Source organism: Equus asinus, chromosome 26 (genome assembly GCF_041296235.1).
Source record: "Equus asinus isolate D_3611 breed Donkey chromosome 26, EquAss-T2T_v2, whole genome shotgun sequence".
Classification (NCBI taxonomy): Eukaryota; Metazoa; Chordata; class Mammalia; order Perissodactyla; family Equidae; genus Equus; species Equus asinus.
This window is the reverse complement of record NC_091815.1, coordinates 23,549,844-23,564,501: the sequence shown is the minus strand read 5'-3', so window position 1 is coordinate 23,564,501 and position 14,658 is coordinate 23,549,844. Positions and strand designations below refer to the sequence as shown.

Genomic DNA, 14,658 nt, shown 5'->3' with positions numbered 1-14,658 from the left:
ACAGAATCACAGCCACCGAGGGTCGCTGTGGGCAGGGACCGCATCAGGGACAGTGCATGTCGCCTGGATTCGGAGGATGCGCTCAGAGCCCTTTGGGCAGGCAGCACAGCTCTGGGATCAGGGTCAGCCCCCTGAGTCACATGCCTGGCTCTGCCACTTCGTGGAAGAGTGACCTTGGCCAAGAGGATTCACCTTGTCGAGCCTCAGTTTCCCCTCCGTGAAATGGGATAATGAAGCACCTACTCGGGGAGCCGCTGGGAGCACTCGCTGAGACCATACATGCAGATCAATGGAACAGACTGGAGAACCAGAAACAGACCCACACAAATGTGCCCAATTAATGTCTCCTTCCAACGGATTTTCGCTTTAAGGAGCAAAGGCCATGTGGTGGAGGAGGGAGAGCCTTCTCAGTAAACGGACATCTGTAGGCAAAAAAGGGAACTTCACCCTAACCTCTCACCTTATGCAAAAATTAACTGAATGAAATTAACTCAGGATGGATCATCATCTTAAATGTAAAAATGGAAAACAATAAAATTTTCAGGAAAAAACATGAGAAAATCTTCAGGACTAAGAGTTCTTAGACTTAACACCAAAAGCACGATCCGTAAAAGAAAGAAAATAATTTGGACTTCATCAAAATTAAAAGCTTCTGTTCTGCAAAAGATCCTGTTGGAGCCGGCCCGGTGGTGTAGTGGTTAAGTTCGCGCACTCTGCTTTGGCAGCCTGGGGTTTGTGGGTTTGGATCCTGGGTGTGGACCCATGCACTGGTCATCAAGCCATGCTGTGGCAGTGTCCCATGTACGAAACAGAGGAAGATAGGTACAGATGTGAGTTCAGCAACAACCTTCCTTGAGCAAAAAGATTGACAACAGATGTTAGCTCAGGGCCGATGGGCCAATCTTCCTCACCAAAAAAAAAAAAAAAAAAAAGGGACCCTGTTAAGGAACTAAAGACTGGGAGAAAACATTTGCAAATCATATATCTGATGAAAGACTTGTATCTAGACGACACGAAGAACTCTCCAACACTGAAAAACACTGAATCCAATGAGAAGATGGCCAACACCAGGCACAGACACTTCACTCAAGACACACACAGTTGGCAAATAAGCCAGGAAGATGTTCATCGTCATTAGCTGTTCGAGAGACACAATGAGCACCATTACAGACCTATCGGAATGGGCAAAACAAAAAACTGCAATGAGACTAACAGGGGCAAGGATGCCAAGAAAGTGGATGGCTCCTCACTGCCGTGGGAATGGGAAACGCTCCGGCCGCTCCGGAGGGTGGTTTGCCAGTTCCTTTTAAAACTAAACACGGACTTACCACACAGTAAGCAGTGGTATTCTTTTTTTTTCTAAACACTTCTCTATACGCAACACAGAGGGTCGGCCAGCCCTTCGGGGCAGTAACCCTGCCCTCCACTTGCCAAGCAGCACTTAGAGCCACCCCCACCCCAGCTTTACTGAGGCATCACTGACAGATAAAACTGTAATATATTCCCAGTGCACCATGTGACGGTTTGATATACGTCTACACTGTGAAATGATTACCACAACCCAGTTAACTAACACATCTATCACAGTTACCCTTTTTTGGGTAAGAACACTTAAGATCTACTCTCTTGGCAGATTTTAAGTATATGCTGCAGCTTTATTAACTATAATCCCAGTGCTGTTCCCGAGACCCTCAGAACTTAATCCATCTCATGACTCAGAGTCTGTACCCTGGACCAACACTCCCCGTCCCACTCGCGCCCCCGGGGAACCGCCACTCTGCTCTGTTTCTCTGAGTTCAACTTTTTTCCTGATTCCAGATGTAACTGATACCATACAGTATTTCTCTTCCTCTGTCTGATTTATTTAACGTAATGCGCTCCAGGTCCATCCACGTCGTCACAGATGGCAGGATTTCCTCTTTTTAGGGCTGAATAATACTCCACTGCGGGAATGTGCCACATTTCATTTAGCCATTCTTCCACTGATGGACACTGAGGTGGTTTCCTCAACTTGGCAAGCAACTGTATCCCTGGGCATTTATCCCAGAGAAATGAACACTTATTTTCACACGTGTTCAGAGCATAAGTATTTATAATAGCCCAAGCCCAGAAACTACCGAAACATCCTTCAACGGTGAATGGTTAGCAAATTCTGGTACCTCTGCACCATGGAACGCACTCAGTGGCAGAAAGAAATCGACTACAGATATGGGCGACAAGTTGGATGAACGCCAAGGAAATTATGCTGAGTGGAAAGCAACCTCAAGAGGATACATACGATAAGATTCCTCTTATATAATAACATTCATGAAACAACAATTAAAGAGAGATAGAACAGATGAATGGGTGCCAGGGGCTGGGGTGGGTGAGGGATGGGTGTGGCCATAATGGGGTGGCAGGAAGAGGTTTCGTGGTGATTATACAACAGAGTGTCTTAACTGTGGGGGTTACATAAGACTACACACGTGACAAAACTGCACAGAGCCACACACACACGCGTGTGCATGCGTAACTGGTAAATTCTGAATGCGTTCTACGGATCGCACCAAGGTCCACGTCTTGCTCGGTCTTGGATTACAGTTACACAAGATGTTAATATTGGGGGGCTGCATGAAGGGTCCATGGACCTCCCTGTACATTTCTCTGCAATTTCCTGTGTATCTATAATTATTTCAAAATTATAATAATAAAGGTGGGACACCAAGACTTTGAAGTGAAAAAAAAGGAAAGCTCCCTGGGGCAGCAGTAGCGTCATCCCCGCCACCTCTGTTCTCGGGCCACCTGCCACATCCAGCCTCTGCCCTGCAGCCCTTGCCCAGGGGTCTCTGCGCCCTGCAGCCCCCATGCTCCTCTGGTTCCTCCCGAGTTCCACACCCTTTGGCTCATTCACGTCTGTGGCCTCTGCTCTGTCTGGAATGACGTCCTTCCTCCTCTCTGCAGCGAACTCCTACTGATCTCTCAAAGCCCTGCACGAATGTCACCTCCTCCAGCAGTCAGCCTAGACCTCCAGGGTGGCAGGCTCCCTCCTCCAGGGCCTGAGTCTGAGCGCTTTCCTCAGGGTGCACATCCCTTCTAAGACCCTCTCTCCACCAGTCAGCGCTCTGCCCCGCGGAGCCCCGGTGAGTGGGCAGCTCCAGCATTTCTCCCGGCACATGGCACACAGAAGCCCTGGAGAGCCCGTGCTGACAGGAAGCTGACTGGCAGCTACCAGAAGAGGAGAGAGGGGGTACGTTTCCCCTGGTTTTACAGCAGAGGCTTGCGATCAAACGATGGTTAGTGGGGCAGCTCTCAGAGTGTTCCCTGGACGGCAATGTTGGCATCGCACGCTCTGCCCCAGGCCGACCAAGCCAGAAAGCTGGGGGTGGGGCCCAGGCATCTGGATGTCGACCAGCCCTCCCTCCGGGTGCTTCAGAGGCAGGCCCACTGGCTGAGGGCACTGATCCCCGGCCTCACGGCAGGGGCTTTAAGGAAACAAATTCACTCCATCCTTTCATCACACACATACCAAGGATTCACCATGTGTCAGGCCCCGTGTTGCATGACGGTAACGCAAAGATGGACCGGGAAGCCTAGATCCTGGGGAGAGGGCTTGCTCTCAAGAGCACGCATGCGTGTAACACACACACACACACACACACAACTGGGCTAACAGAATGGAGAGCGCTCACGGCCACGGTCGGGAAACACACAGGGAAGCGAGGGGCAGGGCACAGACCTCCCCGAGTGCCGGGGGAGGTTCAGGGCAGGCTTCCTGGAGGAAGAGCACCAGTGCTCGAGCTGGCAGGGTCGGGGGGTGTGGGGTGAAAAGAATGAAGAACTTCTAGGAGGAGGGAAGAACATGAGGAGGGCTCTGAAATGCCGACAGCCTGCTTAGGAGACTGGAAGCGGCCAGCGTGGCTGATGTGTGCACCACACACGGCTGGCGAGGCGGGCAGGGCCTTGCTGGCCACGGGGAGGCGTGCAGGCTGTGTCCTGAGGGCTCTCAGATGCACGAGAGGGGTCTGGAGCAGGGGACAGGTGTGGCCAGATACAGAAAGAGCCCTCTGGCCGCTGTGGAGGGTGGACCAGAGGTGAGACGAAGGCCGGGGCCCAGGCAGGAGCCAGAGCGATGGGGGGGACGGGGTAGAGACGCTCTGAAGACTGAACGGATGGACCGCAGGAGGGGGAGGAGGAAGGGAGGCATCCAGACGAGGCCCACAGCTCGGGCTCGAGGACAGGGGAACAGAGGAGCTGAGGCAGCTGGAGAGCAACCTGGAGAGTCTGGGTTTATTGGGAGGGCCCTGGGGAGCCATGGAGGAGTTGGGAAGATCCCTCAGGCTGCCAGGTTGGCGGAGGATTCAAGGGGGCAGGACTGAAGCGTAAAAGGCCATGAAAATGGGGTAATGCTGGTGGCCTGGTTTCGGGAAGCGGGGCCGGAGAGTTAGATGAATGGCCGTGCTGGAAGGCAGATGGTCTTGCTCAAACAAGTGATACAGCTGTCTAGAAAATGGCAACCGGGGCTGCCCTGTGGTGTAGTGGTTAAAGTTTGGCATGCTCTGCTCTGGTGGCCTGGGTTCAGATCGTGGGTATGGACCTACACCCCTTGTCAGCCACACTGTGGCAGCGACCCACACACAAAGTAGAGGAAGACTGGCACAGATCTAGCTCAGGGTGAATCTTCCTCAAGCAAAAAGAGGAAGGTTAGAGACAGATGTTAGCTCAGGGCAAATCTTCCTCAGCAAAACAAACAAACAAACAAAAAAAAGTAAAGAAAAACAAAAAAGAAAATGATAACCAAAATTTTGCTGCAAGGAAAGCCTACGGTGAGCCCTGCCTGAGTCGCTTGGCCCTAAATCTTAGGAGACACAGCCAGTCCTCCTGTTGGCCCTCTGACGACCTGCAGAGATCTAGAAACCCCATAAAATGGCAAATAAACTTGTGGGGTATGTGCGTTTCCTGCAGAAGAAGGATCCCCAGATTTCACCAGATTCCTTAATTGGAAGATGAAGAGACTCTGACCTTTCTGGGGATGGCTTGTATCTTGCGTAGGTGGCTGAGCCAGGGGTGGAGAAGCTCCCAGAAGGCTGCCGGTAGGGAGGGACTTTGTCGGCCCCTGCTGGTGATGCTGTGTAAGGGGTCTCTGGGAAGCTGACAGGCCTGCAACAGAGACAGGAGGAGGCCAGGGGTGAGTGTGGAGGCCACCCCTCTCCCCACAGAGGACGGACAGACCAGGCCGTTCCCTCCGGCCCAACCACCTGCCACGTGCCCACCCCCCGGGGATGACAGAGCTGCAGGGCACAGGGCAGCGGGAACCAGGACTCTGTGCCGGCCTGCTCCCCCGGACACTGCCCAAGACGCTCTCGCCCGCTCCAGGGACGAGGCGAGACGAGCTTCTGCAAGCTGGATTCCCTCATTTTCTGGAAAATTTTCCTTATCTTTTAACAGATTCAAAGGAATATCTGTAAGTTGTATGTCGTCATAATGAAACGAACTCCCTGAAGCCACCAGCCAACCCCAGAACAGAAGGGCGGCAACACACCCCCACCTGTGGGTGGCTCCTGTCCCCCTTCCCTGCCCCCCCAGAGCAGTTACCGTCCTAAATGGTGTGCTTTCAGTCCCCGACCTCTCAGGAAACAGAAAGTTCTCATTGCACGTGGCGTGGTGGCTGCACTCCCGGCCCTGGGCCCTTGGACGAGTCAGGGAGGGAAAGAAGGAGGCACAAAGAAGGAGGAAGGAGGGGGCTGCGGAGAGGAAGAGGCTGGGGAGAGAGGAGGGAGGGAAGGGCGAAGGGTGGGAGGGAGATGACGGGGTGACCTTACCTCTTGCTGTGCAGGGGCTGGGGCTCCCGGAAGGGGACCACAGGGGGCTGCTTCGGGGGCCGGCTCAGGGACTGGGCGTGGCCGGGGGTGGCTGGCGGGGCCCACTTGGAGGCTGGCAGCGAGTTGTGGGATGCGGGCCCGCTCCACTGCCAGGGAGCATTGCTGCGGTATGGGGGCCGGCCCCCGGGGGTCACGCTCTCCGGCTCTGCCTTGGGCTCCGAGGTATTCATGTCATAGGTCTCCGGCCACCCCCTGGAAGAGAAACCTCGTTACTTGGAAAGGCCCTGGCCCACCAGCGCACGTGCCTGAGCCCCAGAACACGGGGCTGGGACTGCCCGGTCAAGTCTGAACGGTGATGGCCCGTTTTCAAGGCCGCGTAGAGACCCTTGAAATTGGTCTGAAACTCACCAGTTTCAGAGTCCTCACCCGGGACGGGGCACATCAGGGACTCTGACTGCCCGGCCCTCTCTAGCTCCTCTCCTCGCCTCTCCTCTCTGTCTCTCGTTTCCCTTCTCCTCTCCCTGACCCAGGCCTCAAGCCGGCCACTGTCCCCCATGGCCTGGCTCGGCCCCCCTTAGCAGTCCTCAGGGCCAGAAAGGCGGATGCCCTTGGAATCAAAGGATAGTATCTGCCTTGTTCCGAAGAAGCTCAAAGGCAGCTGGAAGAGGAGCAGGTGACCTACTTTGCAGGGTGGTTAAAAAAAAAAAAAAGCCACAAAATCCAGAACCTTGAAATAGATGCAGAAGGGCCTGTGGCTCCCCCAAGACCAGGCTGCACAAGCACAGGCTCGGGCTGGAGGCGGGGGCTCCGCGCGCTGGCTGGCACTCTCTACCGCGGCTGCAGCGCAGCACGGGTGGGGGTTCCGAGCCCGAGGAGGGGGCCGTGCTCACAAAAGCCACCTCCCAGCGGCTGTGGGAGCCGAGCTCGGAGGAGCCCTGGGCCTGGAAGCTCTCCTGCTCCCGTCGAGGTGACCCTCTGTGGCTCTCCTGAGTGCCTGCAGCCCACGGAACTTTCAGGGCCACCCGGCAAAAGACCTGATGGGCTTGGTGGCTGGGAGGCCGTAGGCCCAGGACACAGCTGCTCAGGAGTCATGAGAAGGTGACCCAGGGAGGCGCTCTGCACAGGGCCTGCCCCACTGTGCCCCCCGGAGTGTGAGTGGGAGCCGACATTTGGCAGCTCCTCCTGGCTCTCTCTCTGGGTTGGCAGGTGCTCACGCCTCACCAGGTACCAGGCGAGGAATGACAACAATACGGATGGCCAACAGAGCCCGGGGACACAGCAGGCCAGGCGTGTGAAGGAAGGCACCACACGGCCCCCAGGCAGTGCACGCACCGCGTCCGCCCGCCCGGCTTCCGCACCCCGTCTCGTGAGAACAGGTCTGTGCGCTCTGGGGGGCGGGGGGGGGGTTCACCTCACTTCCTGGCTCCAGGTATGAGCACGTGACCCAGGCCTGGCCAATCAGTAACTCCTCTCTCCCAAGACACACCGCCCGGCCCAGGATGGGCAGGTGGCCGATAAGGCCAATCAGAGACAGTAGCATCAGTTGTGGACCTGATCCGGAACCGCTGGGGGCAAAGATCTACGTCCCTGGGGCTGCTGAGCTGGGGAGACCTGAGCCTGGAGCTCTGAGGAGGGGAGAGTGCCTGAGGACAACAGCGACCCAGCAAAGGGGACACATGGGAGAGATTCCTCGTGAGGGCGCCTGAGCTCCTGCATACGGCCACAGCTAAATCGTGCCCGTCCCCTGGTCTTGTCAGGTACATAAGCCAGTTAAGTTCCTCTTTTGCTTCAACACGTTTGGGTTGGTTCTGTTGCTAGTAATGGGAGACCTGATTACCGCGTCACATTTTAGAGAGAAGTAAATTGAGGCACAGAGAAGTGAAGTAACCTGCCCAAGGTCACACAGCCGTAGAGGTGGAAACTGGATTTAAGTATATTTAAGTTGACTCCAAAGCCCATGTTAGCCACCATGCCCACTGGCCCACTGTACAGTGCTGTGGGGACCAGTGGGCAGATTTCTTGGGTCCCCAACGTCTCCTCCAGTTACTGACAGCTTCACTTTTGGCCAGAAGCCCCTGAGCATGACCTCAAGGAGGGCCACAGCATCTCATCATCTTGAAGGCAGCTCAGAGGGGTGGCGAGCCAGGGCTCCTGGGCCGGGTGGCCATGGGGAAGGGATCTCCTTCCTGGAACCTGTTTCCTAATCTGTAGAACAAGGCGGGTGTGGGCAGTCTGGGAGCATCAGGAGAAAGCCAGGCCACGCCACCACCTAAGGAACAGAGCTGATGCATGCTGTCGCCACCTCCAGCCACCTCCGCCCACAGCTACCTGCGGCTCCCACACGCTCAGAGGCCCAAGCCTCCCTTCCAGCTGCTGAGGTCCAACCACACCCAGCTGCGGGCTCGGAAACCAGCTCCTGCCCAGCATCTAAGTCACCCTGCGCACTCAGCAGGGGGACGCCGAGCCTGGGCCCCTCGGCTGCTCTGAGTCAGGATCCTCCTCGGGGCGGGGCCCAGGAGTCTGCATTTTACCGAGCTGCCCAGGATGATCTCGACACATGGAAAAGCCTGAAAAGCCCAGTTTGTTGACTGAGTTTTTGAATCGTTTTCAAAGATGAAAGGGGAACAACAGAGTGTCCTTGTCCTGTCTCTCTGTCCCATGGTTTCACCCACCACAAGCAACCACAGCTTCCAGTTTCTTACATATCCTTTCCGAAATACTCTACGCAGATAAGAAATACAACTTAAAACAGTCATAAAAACTGCACCCTACAGCTCCGTGCACATCTGGCTTCCTTTCCCCTCAATTAACAGTATTTCTCACCAGGCGCTCACAGCAGTCACTTCATCGTCCCTAACCAGCCAATTCCTCCTCATCCCATGGCTGATGCGCCATCAGTCAGCCCCAGGGATGGATATTTCAGAGGCTTCCCGTCTTCTCTCTACCAACAAGGCTGCGCTAAGGCTTCTGTCCTGCCTCTCGGGCGCGTGGGGAGCCGTGCGCGGGAGGGGGCTGGGCTCACAGACCGCTCTTGCTCCCTGACTCCTGACAGCCCAGTCTCTGGGGGCCACGGCTCCTCTCTCACCTCTTCTACTCGCTCACTTGTGGGGTTTCAAGTTCCCTTCTCGGGGAGGAGCTACCGACCTGCGACCGGAGGTCCTGAGTCCAACATAAGGGGACAAAAGCATCCTGGGATCGCCTCCCCCCTCAGGCAGCGACACACAGTGAGATGAGAACACCCCTCTGGAGCCTGCTCCAGCACCCCAGGTCGCCATGACACATCTCAGCTGGGGCTCTGGGATGTCCTCTTGGCTCCCTGGCCCGGCCCAGCTGTGGCCCAGTGGTGCAGGGCTCACTCGAGAACCCCAGCCTGGGGCTGGGCGCCGACCCCCTGTACTCTCCCCAGTTTCTAGAGAGCACGGGGTTGGACGCATACCATGCAGAGCGCGCTGGTGGCAGTGACAGCCCTCTGCCCGTGCCCACGCGTTACCGCGACGTTTGAGCCAGGAGGCTAGGGCTGCAGCGAGAGGCTGGCGGGACGCAGAGCTGGGGTTATCAGCTCTGCAAATGAGGTCAGCCAGACGCCTCTGCGTTTGAGGAACAACAGAACCCATGCAAGTCCCAACCCACGCCAGCCCTGCAGACGGGAGACCCTGTCTCGCAGCCGCCTTGTAACGGGAGCAGGATGCTGGCTTTCGCCTAAATAGGGCAGGGAGCGGAACGCATCTGTCTGGTCACACCCTCCCTGGCCTGTCGCCCCAGAGCCGGAGAAGGGAGCCTGCACACTCTGACTTCGCTTCAGCGGGTCCCTACCTGCAGATCCAGGGGCGGCTTTCCGGCCTCTTGGGCACACATTTTGGGACAGTCACCTGACAGGCGAGCGGGCTCATCGTGTGCACACATGCGGGTGTGAGCGTGTGTGCAGAGCAAGGAGAGGAGGTCTGCAGGGAGCTCGCCGGTGGGGGGGGGGGTTACCTCAGCTGGACTTGCTGCTGCAGGGCTGGGAGCGGGTGTGGCTGGGCCGTGGCTACGAGCAGAGGTGGAGCTGGCCCTGGAAGAGGCGCCAAAGGTCGGGGGACCGGGGCGTGCGTGGGGGTGGCCAAGCCCTTGGCTGCAGAGTCCAGGCCTGCCCACACTGTCCCCCGCCAAGTTCAGAGCAGAAGGACCCAGGAAGCGGGGAGGGAGCACCGCACTCAGAGCCGCGGAGCAGGATGGAGACGGCAAAGTGGGTTGAGCTCTGCTTTGCCGCTTCCTAGCTGTACAACTCTGCACAAGGGGCTGGGCCACGCCAGCCTCAGTTTTCTCATCTGTGAAGTGGGGATCACATCAGCCCTGTGAGGTCACGTGCGTAAACTCTCGGGGTCCCCTCACTTCCTGCCCTCCTCCTGGCTCCCTTGGCTCTAGCCACACAATCAAGGGCCGCTATCCTCACCTCGGGCCTTTGTGATGGCTCCCCACTCCCCCAGGCCTTCCCTGACCACGCGTCCACTGTCAGGCCGGGCTCTTTATCTTCCTCATGCCCTGTGACTCTAGAGCGCCCCCTGCGGGCCCAATGCGGACCTACGTGGTGACAAGTCTCCTCTCCAACCTCGCAACCACCTTCAGGGAAAGCATCTGTCATCTTTCCCATTTTACAAATGAAGGAACCGAGGCACAGAGTGGGGAGGCCACCTGCCCAGGGACACAGTTAAAAAGAGGCAGAGCCAGATTCAAACCCAGACCACCTCACCAAGGAGCCGCTTTCTCACCACGCTCAGCCACCTCCCGCTTCTGCAGCAGGAAATCACCTTATCTGCTTCCTTGTTTACTGTTTGTCTCCCCCGATCCATCCATTAGCTCCCGGGGGCCAAGGCCTTGACCGTCCTCTGTGCGGCTGTGTTCCAGCACTCGGAACCTGTCTCCAGTCACCTCTGGAGGTTGCTAGGGTAGCCATTCATTCTTCTAAACACTGCCTTTATCCTGCCTTCTCTGCATCAATGACGTCTCAGAGTCACCGAGAGTTACTGAAGGAAAGCTCATTTTGGAAGAATTCCAGCCAACCAACGAAGGAGGACAGAGAGAACTGAGAGCATCGCTCATCTGTGGCCCGCAATGAAATACCGGATCTAGCAGTGGTCACGAACGGCCGCTGACAGGCGGGGGGCCGTGTGTGACGATGGAGCGGGCCGTGTGTGATGATGGAGCGGGCCGTGTGTGACGATGGAGCGGGCCGTGTGTGACGATGGAGCGGGCCATGTGTGACGATGGAGCGGGCCGTGTGTGATGATGGAGCGGGCCGTGTGTGACGATGGAGCGGGCCGTGTGTGACGATGGAGCGGGCCATGTGTGACGATGGAGCGGGCCGCCATCACCTGCACCCTCTGTCTGCCCTTAGTCTCCCTCACAGAGGGAGAACCAGACACGTGGTGCCTCCTGACGGACACGCCGGGAAGTGTTGTTGCCAGAAGGACTTTAGCCAGAATCAGATCAAGCTCCCACATGGAACTCCAGTTTACGGGAAGTATGTGTGCTGGAGGAACCGGTTCGGGAACACCACGGGGATGCAAAGAGCTAAACCCAGAAGTGGGAAACTCTCAAGGACAAGGGACCTGGCTTCTTCCCAAAATAAACGCCAAGGAAAAAAAAAGAGGGAGGAGAAACTAAGAGATTAAAAGGAGCCTGAAGAGACCCATCAACCAGATGCAATGGGAGGAGCCTGGTTAACAATCTCTCTGCTACAACAGAAAGCTAAAGAGAGGGGTGGGTGACACTGACTTAGCAATAATTTTAAAAAGGTCCTGAGTGGGGAGCGATACGTTCCGAGGCTGGGATTGCTTTAAACGATCCCAGGTGGGGAGACGTGGAGATCAAAACACAATAAACTGGCCCCGTGCTGGTAACTGTCGGGACAGGGGGCTCCGTGTACTGTGAATGTTTGCAAGGTTCCATTTGAGAGATGAAGCAAAACGAAAGAAACAAACCCTCCACTGACTTCCCACTATGCTGGAATAATAAACCCAAGCTCATGACCGTGTCCATATGCTCCCCCCATGTCTGCCCCGTCCCCTCTCCCAGCTCTCACCCCTGCTCACTCTGTTCCAGCCACACTACCTCCCTGTGCTGCAGGGATGTGCCCACACACATGCGCCTCAGAGACTGCGATGGCTGGCTCCTGTCTGGGACCTGTTGGCCTGGAAAACCACATGGCCGCCTCCGCCTGGGAGCCCTCGCTGACCACCCATAAGGGGCTCTCCCGCCACACGACAGGCCCTTTCTCTACCCTGCTCTAATTTTCTCCTGAGACCTCATCGCTGCCTGGTCCCACATCATTTATCTATTTAATTATTGCCCATTCCTCCCTTTAGAACACAAATCCCAAGGGAGCAGGCACTTTGTCACTGCTGTGTCCCCAGCACTTCCAAGCGGAGCTTGAACATGGCACGGGCTCCATAAACGTGAGCTGAATGAATGAATGAAGTGCAGTGCGCCCTCGGGCAGGTGACTTTTACTGGGGTGTGCGTCATCTAGAAGATTCAGACTAACAAGGGCGCCCACCCCATGAGGCTGTTGTGGTTACACAGGATAACCTGCATACGGAGAGCACAAGCCAGAACTGGCCTGTGTAAGTGTTCCATGAACGTCGACCCCCAGCCCCTTTACCATCACCACTGTCTGCAGGGTGAGAAAGGCCCTCGAGTGCCAGCTGAGTCGGGGCGGCCTCATGCCAGCACTCTGGGAGCAGCCAACCCCACCCGGCTCCCGGCTGCAGGGGCCCCCCTTACCTGCGGGGCGTGCCGTCGTCGAACGGCGGGATGATGACCACCTTGACGGTGACCGAGGTGCGCAGCAGGTCGATCATCTGGTCGTGGGTCAGCGTGACCACGGCCACCTTGCAGATCTCCACCAGCCGGCTGCCTTGCCGGAGGCCAGCCTGCCAGGCAAACCCGTAGTCCTCCACCTCGGCCACCGTCCCGTCGTACTTCACGTGGAAGCCCAGCTGCCCGAGCCCGTTCCGCCTCAGGGTCATGTCCACCGTCTCCCAGCCATTGGTCATCACCTGCGGGCAACAGGCGGGATCCAGCCTCAGAGGCTGTTCCGGGTCAGCTCTTTTGCAAGACCCCCAGCCAGATTCCCTCCTCTGAGGCCAGAGACCCTGCTGACCCCCACCTGGGGGTGCCAGTGTACAGGAGCACAAACAGCCTCCCAGTCCCAGCGGGGACTCCTGACTCTGGGGGATGTGGAAATGCAGCTACATGGCTCACTAACCCGAAGAGGCCACGCTCTCCAAATGCCCCCGCCTCCATTCTGCCCTGGGGACAGCGGGGTTGCACTCTCGGTCCGCTCGTGGCTGGTGGGCTCAGGGACCTTTTTGGCCAAGGGGTGGTGAGAGGAACTGGTGCGTCCTCTGGGCCGGGGCACTTAACTGCCAGTCTGAGACCCTCCGGAGCCTCTCCCCTCTGCCACAGCCACTGGGACTAGTCCAGATAGTGGCGGTCTGGCCAGCTGGGGTCCCGGAGTTAGAACAACGTGGAGCAGAGGCCCCAGCTGAACCTAAGATGGACGTGTAGTGTGGGCAAGAGATAAACCTTTGTTGCTACAGCCACTAACACGTATCCTGACGGACAGAATGTTTAACCAAAGTAAGCCGAGAAACAACAGACCAGCGAGCCTGGGATCTTTCCTAGGCTGGGGGCTCGCGCTGTATTCTTTACTTCATGACATCATCTTTAGAGGCACAAAACTCACTCCCGATCTCCCAACCTGGAGCCGACCAGACACATGGGGTCTTGCCTCCAATTTACTCCTTGCTTCACAGGTGTAAGGTTTTCCTCTGGATAACGTACTACCATAGATACGAGGACCTGCCAAACACAAGCACCAGTGCTTCAGCATGCCCTTAGGGATGCCTCCTCATCTTAGGATAGAACGACCACCTTAAGAAGCTATGGCTCTTACAGAAGTTGCGTCACGCTCTGCCTGTCCTTTCCTAGAACCGTATCAAGGAAAGAAAACACGTGACAGTTCGCATTCCCCGTGAGAAGCCATCTATCCCTGGCTAGAAAGGCTGTTTCAGGTGCCTATCAGAGCGGGGGCTTTCACACTTTACTGACCACCACCCACAGTAAGAAGGAATTCTACGTCACAAGCCATGCTATGCATTCACACATTTACACACACAGCCATACACACAAAATGGTCCACGCGTTCCGGATCGATGCCATTCCTGAGCGGGCAGAAGGGAATGAGAGTTTGGATGGGAAGGGCTTACCTGAAGATGTGGTCCCATCTGTGTGGTCCCTGATCTGGATGGGGAGAATCTGGGGGGACGTGTAAGCCGGGAACCACGTCCCCCAAAACAGCACTTACACTTACCCTTACTCACTGGATGTACTCTGACACTTTTATTCTTTCCCATCCAACCCTTGAAAACTGCCAATTAAGACCCAGTAATTGATTTCATAGCACCATTTATTTATATGACAATAAGGAATTATTGTTAATTCTTTATGTACGATAATGCCAAAAGTTATTCTTTTAAGAGTCTGCATGTTTTGGAGATAAATGTTGAAATGCTCACAGATGAAATGATAGGATGTGTAGGATCTGTTGCAAAGTAAACGGGAGGGAAGGGAAGAGACAGGACTGGCCACGGGCTGAGCTGCGGAAGCTGGCGATGGGGTTAGGAGTCCATGACGCGAGTCCCTCTTCTTCGTGTATGTTGGGAATTTTCCATAAATAAAAATTCAAAAAACTGGTTTGAACGAAAAGCCTACTATTTAGTGCCTCGAAAGAGAAAGTTGTGACTGGCTTTGTCCTAGCCCATTTCCTCTGCTTTGGGAGTCACAATTCTTTGAAGCAGTCACCCTTGTGTGCAAAGAAT

At 56.1% G+C, this 14,658-nt stretch overlaps 1 protein-coding gene across 7 annotated transcripts in view; it reads right to left on the bottom strand.

Moving 5' to 3' along the window:
* SIPA1L3 (signal induced proliferation associated 1 like 3) overlaps window positions 1–14,658 on the bottom strand; it is a 260,408-nt gene that overhangs the window by 47,732 nt on the left and 198,018 nt on the right. For all 7 annotated transcript variants that reach the window (XM_044759866.2, XM_044759864.2, XM_070498190.1 and 4 more), the window contains 3 exons: window positions 12,560–12,834; window positions 5,799–6,050; window positions 4,999–5,136 (listed from right to left, as the gene is read on the bottom strand). In XM_044759866.2, the coding sequence (XP_044615801.2) occupies window positions 4,999–5,136; window positions 5,799–6,050; window positions 12,560–12,834 (665 nt within the window). The remainder of the gene's footprint in view (window positions 1–4,998; window positions 5,137–5,798; window positions 6,051–12,559; window positions 12,835–14,658) is intronic.